Below are 22,327 nucleotides of genomic sequence, written 5' to 3' on the forward strand. Positions count from 1 at the left end.
ACACAGACTGTAGGCAGGCCAAAATCTCTCACCATCAAGATGCCCACAATGATGGTGGTTGTGATGGAATCCAATGAAGGAAGAGGGGGAGCAGGATGGGAATGCCTCGGGCAGGGCGGATGAAGGCTTCGAGCCAAGCTAGCCAGACTTTTCGCACCCGCAACAGCAGATGGTGTCGGAAACCCCAGCAAGTTGGAAGATGGCCCGAAACCCTTCAGCAGGTCACAGACTCAAGACAGAGCTGTTTTGGCTGTGAGGGAGGGTGCCACAGGGAGGCCTCGGGCTGGTGGTATACTCCCAGGATCCATGCTGACTCCCGGGGCTGGTAGGTCCGTCTCAAGTGGGCCAAAGCTGTTTGATAGCTGGATCGGGTAGATGAAGGGGGGCCAGACTGCCTCCCCGATCTCCTACGCCTTGCGAGTGTCCAGTCTCCTATGGGCTGCAAAATTGAGCTTGACATCTGTCTGTTGGCTTGGGACAGATCACTGCCACCCGACTCATTGACAGCTTTGCAATAGGAGGCATTTATAACTGCGATTGGGTTTGCTTGGGCTACAGTGAGTTCGGTGTACTTAGAAAGCAGATTATCCTTTTCTCGGAGCCGGAGGATCTCTTCCTCTAAGCCTCTTGGTGGTGCATTTAGGGCAGACAAATCCTTGTTAATTCGTCAGTTTGACCTTATCTTCATCTTGTGATTGTGTGGAAATCATCTCACACCTAAAGCATTGGTGCCCAGCTGTGGATAACAAACACCGGTGAGCTAGCACTGCTAGCGTTAGCTTGCTCAGTTTTTATGAATGCTAGCAGCTAACTGCTACTTAACACTAGAACCGCCTGGCCTTTCAGCATATAAGTACCCGCTAGAGAACGTTGCTGGGCGTCTCCTTTAGCATATGCATCAGATGCATATCAACTTACAAGGTGCGCAAACACGCTTGATAAATAGTCTGTATTGTAAAGGATGAATTGCATAAAGGAACATTTGTGGAAATATATAGATAGGTTTTGTATAGTTCTAAGTCCTAGAAAAAAACCTAGGCCTCTAACACATGTTTGTTTCCCTTACACGAAAAACATTTGTGTAATCCATTTGATCAACTTTATTTATATTTATTTTATTATTTTTAATTCCTTTTTCTCCCCAGTTTCGTGGTATCCAATTGTCTCATCGTTGCAACTCCCGTATGGACTCGATAGAGGCAACGGTTGAGAACCGTGCGTCCTCCGAAACACAACCCAACCAAGCTGCACTGCTTCTTGACACAATACCCACTTAACCCGGAAGCCAGCTGCACCAATGTGTCGGAGGAAACACCGTGCACCTGGCGACCGTGTCAGCGTACACTGCGGCCGGCCCGCCACAGGAGTCCCTAGTGTGCGAACCCTCCCCTAACCCGGACTACGCTGGGCCAATTGTGCGCCGCCCCGTGGGTCTCCCGGTCGCGGCAGAGCCTGGACTCAAACCCAGTATCTCTAGTGGCACAGCTAGCACTGCGGAGCAGGGTGCCTTAGACCACTGTGCCACTCGGGAGGCCCTTTGATCAACTTTATTTGTAGATTTGATTAGTAATAGATATATTGTAATTCATTAAAGGCCTGTTACAGCTTATTTTGACGAAGTAGAAACTAAAAAGATGATAATATAACCAGCCAGGTGCGCAAGTGAAATGATTTGCTGTATTCCTGAACAAAAGTACCAGTGCATTGACAATTGTAAAGAATGAATTTCAGAAAGATATATTAATGACAAGATACAATCAACAAATGACTTTTTTTTTAATCAGACACTGTATTGTGCCCTTATACACCGGCTCTTATGCATGTTTCAATCTCGTCTTCTCTTTATGCTTCGGGTCCACAGTCAGCACACAGCTTCGGGGCTGCCGACGTGTGCACCTGCCGACGTGACATTTTTGTATTTTTCTAGAGTGGTAGCTGTGGTGTTTGGGGAAGAGGGAGAGCAGGACCTGCTGCCTGCTTGGCGGCCTGCTTGGCGGCTGTAGTTTCTTTCTTGGTGTTCGTGTGGTTCTCACGAAGCTCACATGCCAGATCCATGATGAAGTCTCTCCAGCTGACTGTCTTGTCAAGGCATTGCTTGTACAACATGTGCGCGTTGATAACAGCCATGTCGAGCACTTTGTAGAACACTGCTACAGGCCAGCGGCTAGTATCTTATTTTACAGAGTACAGTCTTGCCATCTCGTCGAGTGCATCCACACCAACCTATTGCATAGAATATAATATAGGTTATAATTATATAGAATAATATTAATGTAATAAAAGGAGATAATATTTGGTGTTTGGCAAATGGAAAGGCTATCTGTATATGGCAGATGGCAACAGTGGGATGCAAGGTGCTGAGGATCCAAACACTTTAGTTCATTATATATCTGTACACCACAAGTGTTGCTTTACCACTCTCTCTCACTGATGTACAGTACAGCTCCGCTGGTATGTTTTGCAATTAACTTGTCTGCCAGGGAAATTGATGTGAAGAAGTTGTCCATGGTCACCTTTCTGCCTTTGCCCATTTTGTAAGGCTCCCAGTTTTAAAACCACAGTCTGTCACTCACCCGCTGGCATGGTTTAATCTTTCCCGTAAAACGGCACTGAGCTTTTGTTGAGAACAGTTGTTCATCAACCGTTACGTTCTCTCCTGGCTTGTAAGAAGCAAAGAAATCCGTCACGACTTTTCAAGGTGTCTGAGACGGCAACAAACTTGTCTGTCTGTACGCGTATTGGTGATGTCTCCTTGTCATCGTGACACAAGTGTTGCATAATCTGTCTTTAAGCAGTTGTGTGGCATGGTCTCTGGGAAAAAGTCCACCCTATACCTATCAGACCAAAATGACTCCACATCATGCTCTTTCCGCTGTATGCTCTACGGACATACAAGAGTGTTATAAATGTTTTGAGTTCATTGATAGACATGTCCTAGGTACGGTTTCCTTTTCTGTGCGCATAAGCGACGGCAAAATCTACAATGTGCTGCAACATCTGCATGTCACAATCAAAAACATGTTGAGTGCACTGGCAATTTGTGTCTTTGCGTGAGGTGTAAGGCCTACTCTCTGAGAATATTCTGCGCTCTTGTCACACTTTACACCCAAACCGTGCCATCCCTCCCAGACTCCTGTCTCACCGTGGCAGTTGAAGTCAGAATCGGATGAAGACTCTTCATCAACGTTGATTTCAAGCTCAATATCCGATCCTCCATCTGACTCCAACTCATCTAAATGATCTAAGTTAATTTGTTACGTGCACCGAATACAACAGGTGTACTGTAGACCTTACAGTGAAATGCTTACTTACAGGCTTTATCCAACAGTGCAAAAAAGGTTTTAGGTGAACAATAGGTAAATAAGTAATAATAAGTAAAGAAATAAACACAACAGTGAAAAATAACAGTAGCGAGGCTAGTTAGTCGGACTGATTTGAGGTATAACGTACATGTAGATATGGTTAAAGTGACTATGCATATATGATAAACAGAGTAGCAGCAGTGTAAAAGAGGGGTGGGGGGGGCACACTGCAAATACACTGCTCAAAAAAATAAAGGGAACACTAAAATAACACATCCTAGATCTGAATGAATTAAATATTCTTATTAAATCCTTTTTTCTTTACATAGTTGAATGTGCTGACAACAAAATCACACATTATCAATGGAAATTAAATTTATCAACCCATGGAGGTCTGGATTTGGAGTCACACTCAAAATTAAAGTGGAAAACTACACTACAGGCTGATCCAACTTTAATGTAATGTCCTTAAAACAAGTCTAAATGAGGCTCAGTAGTATGTGTGGCCTCCACGTTCCTGTATAACCTCCCTACAACGCCTGGGCATGCTCCTGATGAGGTGGCGGATGGTCTCCTCCCAGACCTGGACTAAAGCATCCGCCAACTCTGTGGAATGGGCGGGCCAGTCCATAGCATCAATGCCTTCCTCTTGCAGGAACTGCTGACAAACTCCAGCCACATGAGGTCTAGCATTGTCTTGCATTAGGAGGAACCCAGGGCCAACCAGCATATGGTCTCACAAGGGGTCTGAGGATCTCATCTCGGTACCTAATGGCAGTCAGGCTACCTCTGGCGAGCAAATGGAGGGCTGTGCGGCCCCCCAAAGAAATGCCACCCCACACCATGACTGACCCACCGCCAAACCGGTCATGCTGGAGGATGTTGCAGGCAGCAGAACGTTCTCCACGGCGTCTCCAGACTCTGTCACGTCTGTCACATGTGCTCAGTGTGAACCTGCTTTCATCTGTGAAGAGCACAGGGCGCCAGTGGCGAATATGCCAATCTTGGTGTTCTCTGGCAAATGACAAATGTTCTGCACGGTGTTGGGCTGTAAGCACAACCCCCACCTGTGGACGTCAGGCCCTCATACCACCCTCATGGAGTCTGTTTCTGACCGTTTGATCAGACACATGCACATTTGTGGCCTGCTGTAGGTCATTTTGCAGGCCTCCGGCAGTGCTCCTCCTGCTCCTCCTTGCACAAAGGCGGAGGTAGCGGTCCTGCTGCTGGGTTGTTGCCCTCCTACGGCCTCCTCCACGTCTCCTGATGTACTGGCCGGTCTCCTGGTAGCGCCTCCATGCTCTGGACACTACGCTGACAGACACAGCAAACCTTCTTGCCACAGCTCGCATTGATGTGCCATCCTGGATGAGCTGCACTACCTGAGCCACTTGTGTGGGTAGTAGACTCCGTCTCATGCTACCACTAGAGTGAAAGCACCGCCAGCATTCAAAAGTGACCAAAACATCAGCCAGGAAGCATAGGAACTGAGAAGTGGTCTGTGGTCACCTCCTGCAGAACCACTCCTTTATTGGGGGTGTCTTCCTAATTGCCTATAATTTCCACCTGTTGTCTATTCCATTTGCACAACAGCATGTGCAATTTATTGTCAATCAGTGTTGCTTCCTAAATGGACAGTTTGATTTCACAGAAGTGGGATTGACTTGGAGTTACATTGTGTTGTTTAAGTGTTCCCTTTATTTTTTTGAGCAGTGTAGTTTGGGTAGCCATTTGATTACCTGTTCAGGAGTCTTATGGCTTGGGGGTAAAAACTGTTGAAGCCTTTTTGTCCTAGACTTGGCACTCCGGTACCACTTGCCATGCGGTAGTAGAGAGAACAGTCTATGACTGGGGTGGCTGGGGTCTTTGATAATTTTTAGAGCCTTCCTCTGACACCGCCTGGCTAGAGGTCCTGGATGGCAGGCAGCTTAGCCCCAGTGATGTACTGGGCCGTACGCACTACCCTCTGTAGTGCCTTGCGGCCGGAGGCTGAGCGATTGCCGTACCAGGCAGTGATGCAACCAACATGCTCTCAATGTTGCAGCTGTAGAACCTTTTGAGGATCTCAGGACCCATGCCAAATCTTTTTAGTTTCCTGAGGGGGAATTTGTCGTGCTCTCTTCACGACTGTCTTGGTGTGTCTGCAACATTTGCAATGCTGTCAGTTCATCCATTAATTTGGTTCGGCTTGCCATTGTGAACATTGTATGTTGTACTCAGTCTCTAATTTGACTCCTGAGGGGACAAAAAATAAGCTATTTTAAGTTTGTTACTAGTTTTTTGCTATGTAGCCAGAGCAATGAGGCCTCGCAAGTGTTCATGTGCTGTAGGCATTGACAGCACGTATATTTTCGTTAAGTGGATTTTGGAAATGGTTGCACCTCTTGAATTGTGAGAATTATTTGACAAAGGTAAGTGTCAGAAACGGCAGAATGTGCTCATTCTGATACTATATAGAAATCACAATCTTTTACCTGCATCTGACTCTGAAGGACGATTTGATGAAGGTCTTTTCCCTGCGTCTGTCAATTACAAAATGCACCCATCTCTTCATGTACAATTTGACAAATAATAATAATAATTTGTCACTCATCAGATTACATTTTTTGTTTCCTGCTCATCAACTTGGATAGAGTCAAGGATATTTTTAGCAATATTCTAAAGGCCTACTGCAACACGGCCTACTTTTTAATTTTTTAAATTTTTTATTTTACCCCTTTTTCTATCCAATTGTTTTAGTAGCTACTATCTTGTCTCATCGCTACAACTCCCGTACGGGCTCTGGAGAAAAAGTCATGCGTCCTCCGATACACAACCCAACCAAGCCGCACTGCTTCTTAACACAGCGCCATCCAACCCGGAAGCCAGCCGCACCAATGTGTCGGAGGAACACCGTGCACCTGGCAACCTTGGTTAGCGCGCGACCTCCCGGTCGCGGACGGTTACGACACCAGTCTCTGGTGGCACAGCTGGCGCTGCAGTACAGCGCGCTTAACCACTGCACCACCCGGGAGGCCCTTACAATACATTTTATTTGTAATAGTTATTTTTATGGGACTGTTTTATTTACTGTATTTTTACGAAGTAAAAGAGAATGGTATCAACCCGCAAGGCACATGGTCAAATTAACATAAGCGCCAATAATGATAAATGGGCATTACACAAACTCATCACACTATTGTTCTAAATTAAATTGACCTCTTCGCCCTCATCATTCAGTTAAGCCTAATTTACATTTTGATTGTGAAGTAACTTGCACAAGTATCGCCCATTCCATCCATTGGCCATTAATTCAGTGGGCATCGTTTGCGTCCCTTCGCTCATCAACTTCATCAACTCGGATAGTCAAGGATATGTTTTGCATTATTCTAAATGCCTACTACAACATGTAGTTGTTTCCGTTACAATAAATGTGATTAGTAATAGTTAACGTAAATAAAAGTCCCATAACAGCGTATTTTCATAAAGTAAGAGGTAATAGAGAAAATCAACCTGCAAGGACATGTGGGCAAATTATTTGCTGCTGATAAATAGGCATAACACACACACATTACACTGTCTTTCTAAATTAAATCAACCACTTCAACATCCTTTTCATTCAGTTAAGCCTTATTTAAATTCCATTGTTACGGTGTGCAATTATCCTCCATTTGTCATTCAGTGTGGGGTGGGACTCATTAGTGCCAACATCCTACTGTGCATTGTCTGGGCGTTTTAAGTTGGGAATAGGTGTGAAAAAATGCTCAATACTTTTCTGTTTGCTCATTTGTCAGAATTTTGAAATCACAATGTAAAATACAAACATTTAGATAGTCAGGGAAGGTGAAGGATATTGCCTTTTGGGGGGGATATTTTTTTTATTTACAAAGGTCAGAGGCCATTGTCGTTTGATTATGGCGGTTCCAGTGTTAACAGTAATCCGGCGCACAAACTTGCAGTCCCAGCCATGAAAGCTAACCGTGTTGTGGAATCTGTAGCAATAAGAACTTGAGCTATGATTTTAAACTATTTAATGAACTATTTCATTAAAACAACAAACCGAGTATAGATAGTACGTCAGAGTGTGCAACAGAACGTCTGTTGCGTGATGACGTACAAAGAGAGAGAACTGAGGACTGGAGTGGCCATAAACTCAGGATATTAACTCCACGTCTTCACAATGACTTCTCTGTGACGGTAGAATGTTCACTTTTCCACCTAATCCTCTGTGACAAGCATGGTCAATTGTGGTCTGAAATGCTATCTCCTTAAGTGGCTTGGAGAATTCCTGACATAAGTATTCAAGAAATTGGTCTAAAGCATGTTAAAGCACTATTCTCTGCTGACAATACACTTTTAATTTCCAATCTTGACACTGCAGTTTTGCCATTGCTCAACCACAGCACATCCCCACTTTTTCTCTCCCTCTTCTCTCTTTCTGTGTTTAAACAGCCACCCGAAGAACCAAAATTGTATTTTTTCTATATCCTATATATTTTTCTGACTGTCCAGCAACAGGTGCTGTATAGATTACAATATAATTTTTCTGACTGTTTGGAACAATGTAAACAACAATAAATCAAATATAAGGTTACCAGAGAGTCTGTAAGGTTTTTTGCTAAGCCTTTATTACAGCAAAGACTAAACAGTCGCATTCATTAATGCAATTTCAGAAATAGAACTGTTTATATATTATTTAAGCTAATTGGTCAAGGCTCACTTTATTTCAACTAAAATGCTTGATTGCATTTCATGAATGATTAATTGATACAGTAGCCTATATACAATGCATTCGGAAAGTATTCAGACCACTTTACTTTTTCCACATGTTACGTTACAGCCTTATTCTAAAATGGATTTAAAAAATAATGTCCTCATCAATATATTTTTTACATGGAACTTTTAACTAGGCAAGTCAATTAAGAAAAAATTCTTATTTACAATGACGGCCAAACCCGGACGACGCTGGGCCAATGTGCGCCTCCCTATGGGACTCCCAATCATGGCCGGATGTGATACAGCCTGGATTCAAACCAGGTACTATAGTGACACCTCTTGCACTGAGATGCAGCGCCTTAGGTTGCTGCGTCACTGTTACACGCATTACCCGTAGTGACAAAACGAAAACGGGTGTTTTTAGACATTTTTGCAAATGTATTAAATACATACTTTATTTACATAAGTATTCAGACCGTTGGCTATGAAACTCAAAATTGAGCTTAGGTGCATCCTGTTTCCATTGATCATCCTTGATGTTTCCACAACTTGATTGGAGTCCACCTGTGATAAATTCAATTGATTAAACATGATTTGGAAAGGCACACTCCTAAGGTTCTACAGTTGACAGTGCATTTCAGTTCAAAAACCAAGTCATGAGGACGAAGGAATTGTCCGAGACGACAGGATTTTGGCGAGGCACAGATCTCGGAATGGTACAAAACATTTCTGCAGCATTGGAGGTCCCCAAGAACACAGTGGTCTCCACCATCCTTAAATGGAAGAAGTTTGGAACCACCAAGATTCTTCCTAGAGCTGGCCTTGGTCAGCGAGGTGACCAAGAACTCGATGGTCACTCTGACAGAGCTCTAGAGTTCCTCTGTGGAGATGGGAGAAACTTACAGAAGGACAACCATCTCTGCAGTACTCCACCAATCAGTCCTTTCAGGCCAGACAAAGCCACTCCTCAGTAAAAGGCACATGACAGCCCACTTGGAGTTTGCCAAAAGGCACCAAAAGAACTCTGATGAAACTAAGACTGAACTCTTTGGTCTGAATGCCAAGCGTCACATCTGGAGGAAACCTGGCACCATTCCTACAGTGAACCATGGTGGCAGCATCATGCTGTGGGATGTTTTTCAGTGCAGGGACTTGGAGACTAGTCAGGTTTGAGGAAAAGATGAACAGAGCAAAGTACAGAGAGATCCTTGATGAAAACCTGCTCCAGAGAGCTCAGGACCTCAGACTGGGACGAAGGTTCACCTTCTAACAGGACAACGACCCTAAGCACACAGCCAAGACAACACAGGAGTGGTTTCGGTACAAGTCTCTGAATGTCTGAGTGGCCAAACTGCCTCTGGAAGCAACGTCAGCACAATAAATGTTCGTCGGGTGCTTCATGAAATGGCTTTCCATAGCCGAGCAGCCACACACGCCTATGATCATCATGCACAATGCCAAGTGTCGGCTGGAGTGGTATAAAGCTCGCCGCCATTGGACTCTGGAGCAGTGGAAACGCATTCTCTGGAATGATGGAGGAATTATGGTCTGGGACTATTTTTCATGGTTTGGGCTAGGCCCTTTAGTTTCAGTGAGGGGAAATATTAACGCTACAGCATACAATGATATTCTAGAAGATTCTGTGGCAACAGTTTGGGGAAGGCCCTTTCCTGTTTCAGCATGACGATACAGAAATGGTTTGTCGATCGTTGTGGAAGAACTTGACTAGCCTGCACAGAACGCCAACTGCGAGCCAGGCCTAATCTCCCAACATCAGTGCCACGACCTCACTAATGCTCATGTGACTGACTGGAAGCAAGTCCCCGCAGCAATATTCCAACATCTAGTGAAAAGCCTTCCTATAAGAGTGGAGGCTGTTATAGTAGGAAAGGGGGGACCAACTCCATATTAATGCCCATGATTTTAGAATGAGATGTTCGACGTGCAGATGTCCACATACGTTTTGTCATGTAGTGTATGTAGGTGGAAATCAAGATCAGATTCCATGTGCTTTTTTTGCTGTTTACACATTAGGGAATAGTTCAGATAGTAATCAGATATGCAAAAGATCTGAATTGGGCTTCCAGTGTAAATGCAGCCTGAGGTGTTACTCATCTACCTCTCGTCATTACAACCACTCACTTACTCCCTCTTTTCTCCTCCAGCACCACAGTGCCCACGGGTCCATGTACTCCTTAGACACAGACCTGGTGGCAGGGGGCCCCTTGGACTCTTACAAAGACTGCCTGCGGAGGGTCCAGTCCACAGACAGCCTGGGTTCCTCTCCTGGTCTCCAGGGCCTGGGGGGCCACAACCATAAGGCTAAGTCGGTCAGCCATCTGGACGAGTCCGACTTTGGGCCCCTGGTGGGGGCGGACTGCGGGGCCTCTGAGGGCCTGGCGGGCTTTGGGGACACACTATCGGTCAGCTCCATCCAGCTGACGGCCGGCCACTTCCTCCTCACCAAGGTCTTAAATCAACCTTTATTATACTTTAATTTATTGCGTCTGTAAAATGTATAGTTTTTTTTTTCATGCAGTTTTAAGTAATAATTTGAGTAATTTAAATAATTTGATATAATCCAGGACCAGGAGAAGGCCATCAAGGCCATGACACCGGAGCAGGAGGAGACGGCCTCGCTGATGTCCAGCATTTCTCACGCCCCCGACACTGCCTTCCTTTCCCCATCAGGCTACCGGTTGGTCAGCGACCAGGAGTGGAACCTGCTACAGCAAGAGGTCAGACAGTTTTCATAGTGTTTTGGTTCATTAAAATTTTATGATATTTTTGTTGGGCTTTGTTTTCCAGTTCGATATTGTACTCTAAACCTTGTTTACATGGTAACAGTTGTTGGCTTGTAATTCCATAATCACATTGGTTCAAAATCACCACTAAGTACCACTTATTACCAAGCAGGGTTTCCGTTAGGAAAATGTGGTCCCGAGTATTTGACAGGCAGTGTTTTAATTGACCGGGTATTTGAGAAATTTACCGGACCATATGCATTGGGTGCTTAACCTGATTAGGGCGTCCGCTCACAGTGCTCAGAATGACAGAAATCCCATTTAAATTATGGTAATTCATATTAACAGAACATACCCACCTAGACAAAAGGAACACCTATGTGAGAATGCTGTTCATTGACTACGGCTCAGCGTTCAACACCATTGTTCCCTCTAAACTCATCACTAATCTGAGGACCCTGGGATTAAACACCTCCCTCTGCAACTGGATCCTGTACTTTCTAACAGGCTGCCCCCAGGTGGTGAGGGTAGGCAACAATACGTCCTCCACGCTGACCCTCAACACTGGGGCCCCTCAGGGGTGTGTACTTAGTCCCCGCCTGTACTCCCTGTTCACCCACAATCCCCCCCCCCCCAAAAAAATCACATTGTGCACAAGACGGTAGGCTACGGCGCAAATGTTTGTTCCATAATGCAATTAGCTGGAAAACTCTCAAAAGCCAACTGCACATGTGAGCGGTTTGTGACAGAGAGAAAAATATCTATTTGAAATTTAGAGGGGAGATCTAATATGCAACAACCAGCATGGGTTGCTAATATGACTAGGATTGTGCTTTGGGCTACTGGACAATGAAAGAAAGTTTATATAAAATGATTGCTTTCATGGATATGTTCTGATTTTGGCTAGGCTGCTTTGAAGCAAGGTAAGACTTGACTCATATGTAGTAAAAACATTTGCTGTTTGAGATGCAGCAGCAGCTCTTGCGCTGTCTGACAGATTTTATGCTCAAAGGTACCATGTGTATGCTGCACACGTGCCAATTTCATTCCCCTAAATTCTGCAATTAATCTATAGTCCGATAAGCATGACCAGTCAAATGTATTTCCATCAATGAATAGGCAAAAAATCATTATTTTGTCTCCTGGACAATTTGTCTAGCGCCGATTTGATTAATCAGCTCTTCAATTTTTTTGTCGGCCAAAAGCCGGCTATTACCGGCTAACGGAAAAATACAATGTAGGCTAAGTGTTGAAATGGTACTGTAGAATAAAGTAAACAATCTTCACACTGCTATGAAATGTGTACAGTTTAGTCTGCACTCATGGACAGCCCACAGTTTCTATATACATCTTTCTCCTAGACGTATTTACCATGTGGTATTCCTCCTAAGTGGTTTCTTGGCCGTCTGTCACTAGGTGAAGAACGCAGGGAGGAAGTTGGGCCGGCGGTGTGACATGTGCTCCAACTACGAGAAACAGCTGCAAGTCATCCAGGGCCAGGAGGCAGAGACACGTGATCAGGTAACTCCCTCCCTGAGACACTCCATTACAGTTGGACTTTCTGAAATCTTTACTAAATGCCAAGGATACTTAAAGAGAAGGTAAATCTCAAAATCAAAGTCCTTTATTAGAGATTATAGATAAATGTGATCTTTAGTCTTTCCATATTCAATGGCATATGTTGTGTGGCTATATGAATTCGAATAAATATGTCGACAAGAATCCTAAATGAATAGAAAATATTTGCACCATCTGATTTAGTGTGTTAACTGGTGCCGATCTCTCCCATTCATTTCTCTGATACTTCTCAGGTAAAGAAGCTCCAGGTGATGCTGCGGCAGGCCAACGACCAGCTGGAGAGAACCCTGAGTGAAAAACAGGAGCTGGAGGACTCTGTGAAAAAGGGAAACGAGGAAACCACTGCCAAGGTCTGTCCTGATTACACACACATACGCACAATTCCGAGTTCTTATGCAAAAAGCGTAAAGTAATCTTTATGCATAGCTCTTACGTTGTTTGAGTAGTTAGTTATGATCTTCAAAGAATGTACAATGCTCCCTGTTGGAATGTGGATAAATCAGCATACATCATTCCTTTTCTGTAGATTGTATGTTTGCTCAGTTATCCCTTGGAGCCTGCTGATTTCTTTCTTTGTGTCTCAGGTCGCTGCTCTCATGCAGAGAGTCCACGAGTCGGAGTTGCTGCTCAACACACTACAGGAGGCCTTCAGTCAGGCCAAGAGGAACACACAGGAACAGATGGTGAGCAGCACGTCTCTACTACACCTTCTCAATATAGCCTTTGTTTGGCCCTCCAGTGTCTTAATAATGTCTGTCTATGCCAGAAAGACTGTGTAAAAAAAGATGGCAGCCAAAGCATTTGGACATTCCATCACTGCATGTGCCTTTGATTTAGTGATGCAACTGGCTTTTTTCTGGAATTAAGGAGGATGTTTCTCCTGCCAAAGAGATAGAGCTGGTGGAAATGTGATGGAGTGTTCTGCCAGATGGCAGACGTTTGGCCTCTATTTGCCAGTGAATCACACCTGAAGACTGTGGTCGGCAGTTCCATTTTACAGTACATTGAATCATCAGGAGGAAAGAGGGTGATGACATGATTTGATGGAGTGCTGTTTTTGCCATAACCAGGCAGTGCTGATGCAGTCTAGGGAGCAGGTGGCAGACGAACTGAGCAGACTGCAGAGGGACAACGACAGCCTAACAGGCAAACACAGACTCCACTTATCTCTCCAGCAGCAGGAGGACTTCAAACTACCCACCACGGTGCAAGTACGAGACAATCATTCACAGCCACCGTTTTGAGAATTGCTCTCAGGCGCATCTCAATACTGTAAACCATAGCCCTCGATTTGTTTTGTATGTATTTTGTCACACACATTCATAGATTTACAGAATGTCTCTTGACATCTGAATAATAAACATGAGTTCATTTCAAGAACCATCCAGGCTCTTAATTTCCCCCCAATGCTTACATACCATGCTTTCTTAGCATTGACAAAGAAGAAAACCACAGTAATATTCAAGAGGTAAATCCAAGACAGATAATGTAGTGTATATTTTAAGCCTAGATTTAGCTTTGTCATATTCTAAGACTTTGGTTGCGTTCCAGATGCACTGATTCTGCACACATTATAGGAGTGTCATGTTGATGTGGTTTCTGAGATGTTAAATACTTCTCCTAGAATTGTAAAGGTCTAGTAATGTTAGCAGACCTGCACAGAATCTGTCTTTTAGAAATGAAACAATCCACTTGTCTGACCAGGTAATATATCACTGACTTTGTTTGATGTACTAGGGCCCTTCAGGGGTGTTAAAGATTCTATAGTGTATTTCTTGACCGCTTTGACATGAACAAGTCTTTAGATTGAATCCAAACCTTGATGAAAGTGCGGTAGCTAAACCCTCGTAACCACCTAACTGATTATTTTTTCCCCATCCCATATAAACTCATATTGCCGTATTCAATTACTTAAAATAGATTTTAAAATGAGGAATAGAAATAGGAATACGTTGGCGTAAATGAAGAAAACAACAATCTTGGAAGAACAGAGTAACCAGTATAAAAGGGGTGGAAGCAACTGAAATGTATGAGTAAATCATCACCATACACTTCTCCACACGCACAGTCCTCAGAAGCAGACTACCATCTCTGGTTCACACCATCGAGCTATTTACATGCCCATCAGGTAATTCTTTCACCATTTATACCTAGTGTGACTCACTTAAATTGGTACGTGCAACTATTTCTGCTGCCCTCTAGGAACTACAACCACTGGTGCTGCAATTGCGGGAGGACATAGTTGCGGTGCGCACGGCTGCAGACCACCTAGAAGAGAAGCTGAAGGCGGAGATCCTGTTCCTGAAGGAGCAGCTCCAAGCAGAGCAGTGCTTCAAAGAGAACCTGGAGGACACACTACAGATGGAGATAGAGGGCTACAAAGAGGAGAAAGGTGAGGCTCCCCTTCCCATTCCCGAGGCTTGACACAAGGATAGGTCAGAGAAGGGTGAGAAGAACCATGGATGTATATTTGGCATTCACGAAAAGTTACTTAGTTGCGCTATAATCGTCATGCTCATTAATCAAGATATCTATTGATTCATGTGCCAGATTTACCAAAAGTTTAATTTTGATCTGTATTTACTGGGCCGGTGTAATGGTTATCTATGGCTCTGAGTTGAGATGTCTGGACACCCAATGAGGAAACTGTAGGTGCAGAGAGTGAATACGAGCAATAAAGAAAATCTTCGAAGTTGCATTTTCCAAGAGCCAAAGATGCTAAATATCACCGTTAGCTCAAACTTGTATGACTTAGTTGTGTCATTAGTACACATCTGAGTAGAGTTAAGGGATAAAACGTGCTGAGCAAGTGTTCAGCTTCACGGCCCCATAATGGAACTCTTCAGCGCAACTGAACTCTGCTTTTCCTTTGAACTTCATAAAAGACCCTGGCTTTCACATTTTCTGAAGATGTTTTTCCCCCTCCTTTCCTTTGTACCCTCTCAAACCTGTCTTTTTCTCCTGTCCTTTTTTCTCGGTTGGTGATTGTTCAGACATCTTGGAAGGTATGAAAAACACTGTCTGACGAACCTACTGAGGCTGTTTGTGTGTGTTAATGCTGTAAATGTTGGACTAATGACTGTAGGACACAGAAACTCACTCGCTGCAGTAATTTTTCTGAACATGTTGCATGCCAAATTGGTATAGGATTTTTTTATATTATGGATGTCACAGCACATACATTTTAGTAATTTGGCAGATGCTCTTATCCAAAGCGACTTACAGGTGCGATTCGGGTTAAGTACCTTGCTCAATGTCTTAGCCATTCACATCGCTCTTCTTAGTCAGCATGGGTATGATAAAATAACATGCCTCACTGCTAGTAATACCATTCATGTGGCATCACAGCTTTGTTTTTGTCTATTTTGTTTTCAGAAATGTTCAAATGAAATACACTGCTTAAAGTGCAGTGCAGAAAACCCATGTTCTGCAATGGCTGAATTCTGGCCCAAGTTATCAACACTTCCTTGATTGCTCTTTGTGTCAGTCGAATAGTTTGGAGGAGCACTGTGTTTGCTTGCTTAGTAGCCCACACATCACTCCCCTTGGCAAACCGTGCTGATTCATTATTCATGAGTGATGAGTCATTTGCCAGGAACCACATTAGAATGCTAGAACGCATGTCTGAGGTTGATGTTCTGATTTACCATCATAATGGCACTGTAATAAGCCTTCTATCTCTTTTCTCTCCTTCCGCCAGCATCATTCTCGAGTCTGAAAACCGAGCTGGAGCGCGTGAAAGATGAGAAAGAACAGGTAAATGAACTGTAGGGAGTCTGCATGTGAATTCAGATTTCCTTGAGTGTCTGCCTTCAATAACATGATCCCAGTTTAGGCCTAAAATCACTGGCTTGTTAGAGTAGTAGTTGCTGTTTTGAAATGTGTGGAATAAGGTGAACAAATGTAGGTGTGAGTGATTTTTATTTACCATCACCAATGTGTCAATGTGAATAACTCCTGGCCAATATCAGTGGTCACTGACTATAGATGTGTAGAGCTACAAGGTGTGTAGGCTTTGGCTCAAGCCTTATATGTACACAACTGAATTAACGAAGGTCTTGATGTTTAGTTGAATTTGACGTTTGAGTTCTGAGCTGGAACAAAAGCCTGTGCACCTAACTCTACCAGGACCAGGGTTGGAGGCCACTGGCTTAACGTTGTTTTGCAATGCAGACTGTTTGTAGCCTTGTTGGCGTGCAGACCATGTGACACAGCAAGAGGATCGGTGCCCCACTGGTCTGGACAGGTGGCAGTTATAATTCCATATTCCACTCTTTTCGAGAGTGGACGCATTGATTGGTTCTCTTAAATGTTTTTTTTTTTTCCTGGGGGGTTGGATTTGAAAATCCAACACTTGTAATGGAGGGAGGCGGATCTCGGGGACTGTGTGGATGTCCATGTGGGTGTTTGAGTGAGAAAGACCGAGGAGAACCACTAAGGCACAGCCCCTTTCATTATCGACGCATCGTGCTGACATCTAGCAGCCTCCTCAGAATTAAGTCAGGAGGACTTCAAGTTTGGTACTAGACTATTTGTGCCAGTAGTTATTAATAAGCCTGATTGATGTGCTAATTTCCCAGCTGGAGAGCAGCTTGGCAGAGACGAGCAAGACATTAGCGAGTGTCCAGGGTCTGAAGAGCAGTCTGGAGGAGCAGCTCAGAGATCTCACCACAACCAAGGTCAGAGGTTAAAACTGGCCACTGCTGTTCCTTTCTCACCTATCTGTGATAAGTCTCAACATCCTGTGGGAGTAGTGATACTGTGTGTGTCTCTGTGTGTGGGGGGCAGACTTCCCTGGAGGCTCAGGCTTTGGATGAGAAAGACAAAGCACAGCGCTTGCAGACAGAGCTGGACGTCAGTGAGCAGGTGCAGAGGGACTTTGTCAAGCTCTCCCAGAACCTCCAGGTACGGACCGCAATGCCGCCTGGTTACCATGGCAACCAGTTTGAGATCGCAAACTGGTTACTTAAGTTTTTTGTCTTCAGACTAGTGTTTAACATTCATAGATATAGGACAGCAAATACACCTCCAATTATGTATTATAGGTTATGTATGACCATTCCGCTTCCATTGGTAAGCAATGCATGCCTTCCCCTAGAAATAGATGAGCACTTACTTACTTGTAAAATGCGTAAAAGTATTTGATCAGGATTTTTTATTTAGATCTTAGACATAACTTTGTATTTGACAAAAACTGATCTTTACCTTGTCTGACCTTACATTTGATAGGTCCGCATGATCGTGGTGTTACTATGGCAATGGTACTCCAACTGCTAAAGTACACCTCTTACCATGGCAACCATATTCCTCCCCGGCAACCATATACAGCACCTCATTGGTGCTTTTAAGACTATTTGATAGTGGCTTATTTTACCCTATCTCTGATGTGCTGCCCCTGATATGTGAGATGTAACCTACATGGCTCTATGTGTATTTCTAGATCCAGGGTATACGAGGCCTGGAGCCTGCTGGTTTTCTGTTCTACCTGATAATTAATTCCACCCACCTGTTGTCCAAGTTCTAAATCTGTCCCTGATTAGAGGGGAACAATGGAAAAAACACAGTGGAACTGGCTTAGAGATCCACAGTTGAGTTTGAGGGTTCTAGGTTATCTGGTAAATTCAATCATGCAATCACTCTTCCCCTCAGGTCCAGTTGGAGCGGATCAGACAGACTGACTCTCTCGACCGTATCCGAGCCATCCTCAACAACACCAATTTAACTGACATCAGCCAGCTCCCAGAGACATGATACCCATTGCTGAAGAAACTGCATTCCCCCTCCTCCCACTCTATCTCACTGGCCTAATGAAATTCTCCTACCCCCCCAAATGGAAGGGCTCAGGATGGATAAGAGCGGTGTGGGTGTTTTTTAAAATAAAGCCTAAATCCAAGGTGGAGGATGAAAAAATACATTGTTTGTACAGGAGGATTTGGAGCATACCAAGGCAGGAGTGAACACTACTACTAAGAGGTTGCAAATAACTAAATGACTGTTTCCTGCAGAGTGGCAATTCCTGCCTGTTTATCTGTCCTGTGTTTTTACTGTAGATATTGGACTGACCATACTAGCCCAACCAAAGGAGGCGTTTGTAGCCTTCTAAGGCACTTTCTTCTACAACAGGGATCATCAACTTGATTCAGCCACGGGACAATTTTTTTCTTGAGTGGATGGTCAGGAGGTCGGAACATAATTACAAATAATTGTAGACGGCAAATTGACCACAAGAAGCCTAAACAGATATTTGACTAAAACAATCATTTAAAACCTTGCTTAAGTTTTTATACCATCACATAGATCTCTCTGTGTCGGAATACTTTGGAACATAGTTCAAAAATTAAAATCACTTGGAGCTTATTTGTTGGCATTTTTACACTATTTTATTTCCAACAAATATAATCACCACTGGCCAAATTTGGCCTGTGGGCCGCCAGTTGGGGAACCCTGAACTCCAACTTCTTTCAGGTAATGGGAACAAATGGATCCACAAAATTTCTGCCATGTCTGCAAGTGGTTAATAAAATGCTCCCACTGTTTCTCACTCACACACCCTTGGGTTTACTCTCTTTCTCTCTCCATGCTTTTGTAGTTCATTTTCACCCTGTTGGGCCTATGGCAAAGACTTAATGAAGGAGATTCATAGAAATATGTGTACATAATAATGTAAACAGAATATACACAGTATTAGGTAAACCACCCTTTCACAAAAATGGTTCACTCCTACAGACTGAGTCATGTGGCCATCTATATAAAGCAGGCAGCGGGTATCGGGGCATTCATTCAGTTACTGTCCGATTGAATGTTCGAATGAGCTAAATGACTGACCAATGCGACTTTGAGCGTGATGATCGCCAGGCGCGCCCATTACAGTATCTCAAACTGTCAGCCCCCCCCCCCCCCCACACACACACACACACACACAAACAGGCAAATAACGGCGCAGTTCAACAGTGGTGTGCAGACGGCATCTCGGAACGCACAACTCGTCGGTCCTTGTCACGGATGGGCTATTGCAGCACACCACCACACCGGGTTCCACTCCTATCAGCTAAAAACAAGACGCAGCAACTCCAGTAGGCACGCGATCACTGGACAATTGAGGAATGGAAAACATTGCAGTGTCCAACGAATCCCGGTCCCTGATACGTCATGCAAGATTTGACATAAGCAGCATGAATCCATGGCCCCATCCCGCCTGGTGTCAACGGTACAGGCTGCTGGTGTAATGGTGTAGGGCAGGTATTCCCAAACTGGGGTATGCGCAATGCCATCCGGGGTACAGCAAATAAAAGTGATTCAAATGTTGTTTTTAAATGTGGATTATTTTCTTCACATTTTCAAACATCCATTTACATTTTCGAACAGGACTATACGTTTGGGTGAGGTTTTTTTTTCTCGCCTGAGTAGCCTCGCTTCACTGCCAAATATAAAATTAAACCATCTAGTGTTCAGCGAAATAACACATTGTCAAATGCAGGTAGCCTAGTCAAATAATTAACATCCAATCACATGAACCGTTACACTCACGGGAATTCCACAACGGTCCGTATGTAGCCAAATGTAGCTGCTGCTCATTCCGTTTGCTCGAAAATTGATTAATGGTTAAAATAAGTAAGGCCGGTGTCCATAGAGACACATACCAGTTCTACAGGTAGTACTGCTACCACTACCAGCAGTAGTGCACCTGGCGACTACACAAGTTGTTCTGCTTCCACGAGCACATCCAATGCTAGCATCAGTAATTCTACATTTGTTGTTAGCCCAGCTAGCATGGACACTGACAGTTGTGAATCTGATGAAGCCGAAGAGCTACTGCCACCTTACCCCGGAAAGCACCGAACAACAGACAGTGTCGTTGAACCATCAAAGATGCGCAAATATGATGACTACATTGATTTGGGGTTCACTTATATTGGGAGTAGTGCCTTTCCTCAGTACCTTTGCACATATAACACACTGGCTATCTCACAACTAGATGAAACCTCCACTCTTGAGCAGACATTTAGAAACAAAACATGCCAATTTCAAAAATAAGATACAGGAGTTTTTTGAGCCAGAATTAAGACGACTTTCGAGTAGTAAGACATGTATAAAAGCAACAGATACCATTAATAAGAAGGGGCTAGAAGTGTAATATGGTGAGCTACTGTGTGGCTAGGACAGTCAAGCACCATACTATGGTGAAGGACTTCATTCTTCCTGCTACCGCAGATATGGCTGGGACAATGCTGGGGAAAAGGCCCAAAAAACTATACAGACAATGTCTTCATCAAACAACACTGTTTATCGACGCATCAGTGACAGGGCAGGAGATGTTTTGAAACAATTACTGCTTCACATACAAGCCAGTGAATTTGATGCGTTACAGCTGGATGAGTCAACAGAAGTGGCGGGCCTTTCACAGCTCCTGGTATATGTCTGTTATGTTTATGGGGGTTCCATTAAGGAAACCAGGACAACAGGAGAGGATCATTTTAAAGTACTGGGCAGCTTTGTGACATCAAATGGACTTTGGTGGTCAAAATGTGTTGGCATCTGTACTGATGACACAAAAGCCATGACAGGGAGACATAGGGGAGTGGTAACGTGCGTGCAAGCAGTTGCTCCCAATGCCACTTGGGTACACTGCAGCATCTACCGAGAGGCTCTTGCTGCCAAGGGAATGACTGACAGCATAAAAGAGCAAGGCCCCTGAACTCTTGTGTATTTTCTGTATTATGCAATGATTTGGGCAGCAACCATGTAGTGCTTTTTACTACATACAGAAGTGAGCTGGTTATCAAGGGGCAAAGTATTGACATGTTTTTTTTTAATTGAGAGATGAGCTTTAAGTTTTCTTTACTGACCATAATTTTCACTTGTCTGACTGCTTGCATGATGAGTTTCTCACACGACTGGCCTATCTGGGTGATGTTTTTCCTCGCCTGAATGATCTGAATCTAGGATTACAGGGACTCTCCAACAATATTCAATGTGCGGGACAAAATTGAAGTTGGTGCCCTTCTCTGCATTAACAAGGACAACACAGGTCTTATCATCATTGTATGTTTTGTGTGCAAATTAACTCAAGCTTACGGACAATGCCAAATGTGATATAGCGAAGCACCTGAGTGAGTTGGGTGTGCAATTACCCAGGTACTTTCCCGAACGGATGACAAACAACTGGATTAGTTATTCCTTTCATGCCCTGTCTCCAGTCCACTTACCGATATCTGAACAAGAGAGCCTCATCAAAATTGCAACAAGCGGTTCTGTGAAAATGTAATTTAATCAGAAGCTACTGCCAGATTTCTGGATTGGGCTGTGCTCAGAGTATCCTGCCTTGGAAAATCGTGCTGTTAAGACACTGATGCCCTTTGCAACCACGTACCTATGTGAGACTGGACTTTTGGCCCTCACTAGCATGAAACTAAGTACAGGCACAGACTGTGGAAAATGATTTAAGACTGAGACTCCAATACAACCCAACATTGCAGAGGTATGTGCATCCTTTCAAGCACACCCTTCTCATTAACCTGTGGCGAGTTATTCACAATTTTCAATTAACAAAAAATGGTTTATATGTAAGATGGTTAAATAAAGAGCAAAATTATTATTTGTGCCCTGGTCCTATAAGAGCTGTTTGTCACTTCCCACGAGCCGGGTTGTGACAACTCACACCCATTCTTGTGTTTAATAAATGTATCATATAGTGTGTGTGTGTGACCGGCTTACAAGGATAGCAAAAAGTATTATTTGAGAGTGCACTGACCCTGGTGCTAGAGGGGGTACGCAGCTGGAGGTTGAATGTTTGAAGGGGTACGGGACTATAAAAAGTTTGGGAACCCCTGGTGTAGGGAATATTTTCCTGGCACATGTTAGGTATCTTTGATATCAATTGAGCAATGTTTCCATGCCCCAAAGAATTCTGGCTGTTCTGGGGACAAAGGGGGGGGGGGGGGGGGGTCTGACCTGGTACTAGAGGGGTGTACTTAATAAACTGAGGGGTGTACCTAATAAACTGTATGT

General features: G+C 44.0%; 1 protein-coding gene across 2 annotated transcripts in view; it reads left to right on the forward strand.

The window, feature by feature from the left end:
• The window catches only part of LOC110537558 (rab GTPase-binding effector protein 1), a 31,667-nt gene extending 12,799 nt beyond the window's left edge, over positions 1–18,868 (forward strand). The window contains exons 9-19 of one of the 2 annotated variants that reach the window (XM_090192424.1): positions 10,163–10,465; positions 10,583–10,735; positions 12,158–12,262; positions 12,553–12,669; positions 12,904–13,002; positions 13,390–13,530; positions 14,522–14,711; positions 16,020–16,075; positions 16,900–16,998; positions 17,108–17,224; positions 17,969–18,868. In XM_090192424.1, the coding sequence (XP_090048550.1) occupies positions 10,163–10,465; positions 10,583–10,735; positions 12,158–12,262; positions 12,553–12,669; positions 12,904–13,002; positions 13,390–13,530; positions 14,522–14,711; positions 16,020–16,075; positions 16,900–16,998; positions 17,108–17,224; positions 17,969–18,070 (1,482 nt within the window). In that variant the 3' untranslated portion in view covers positions 18,071–18,868. Of the gene's footprint in view, positions 1–1,145; positions 1,751–10,162; positions 10,466–10,582; positions 10,736–12,157; positions 12,263–12,552; positions 12,670–12,903; positions 13,003–13,389; positions 13,531–14,521; positions 14,712–16,019; positions 16,076–16,899; positions 16,999–17,107; positions 17,225–17,968 lie in introns of those variants that run through there. The other variant, XM_090192425.1, reaches the window with a different exon arrangement.
• The last annotated feature ends 3,459 nt before the right edge of the window (positions 18,869–22,327 follow it).

This window comes from Oncorhynchus mykiss, chromosome 12 (assembly GCF_057628025.1).
Source record: "Oncorhynchus mykiss isolate SJ-2025 chromosome 12, ASM5762802v1, whole genome shotgun sequence".
In the NCBI taxonomy this organism is placed as follows: domain Eukaryota; kingdom Metazoa; phylum Chordata; class Actinopteri; order Salmoniformes; family Salmonidae; genus Oncorhynchus; species Oncorhynchus mykiss.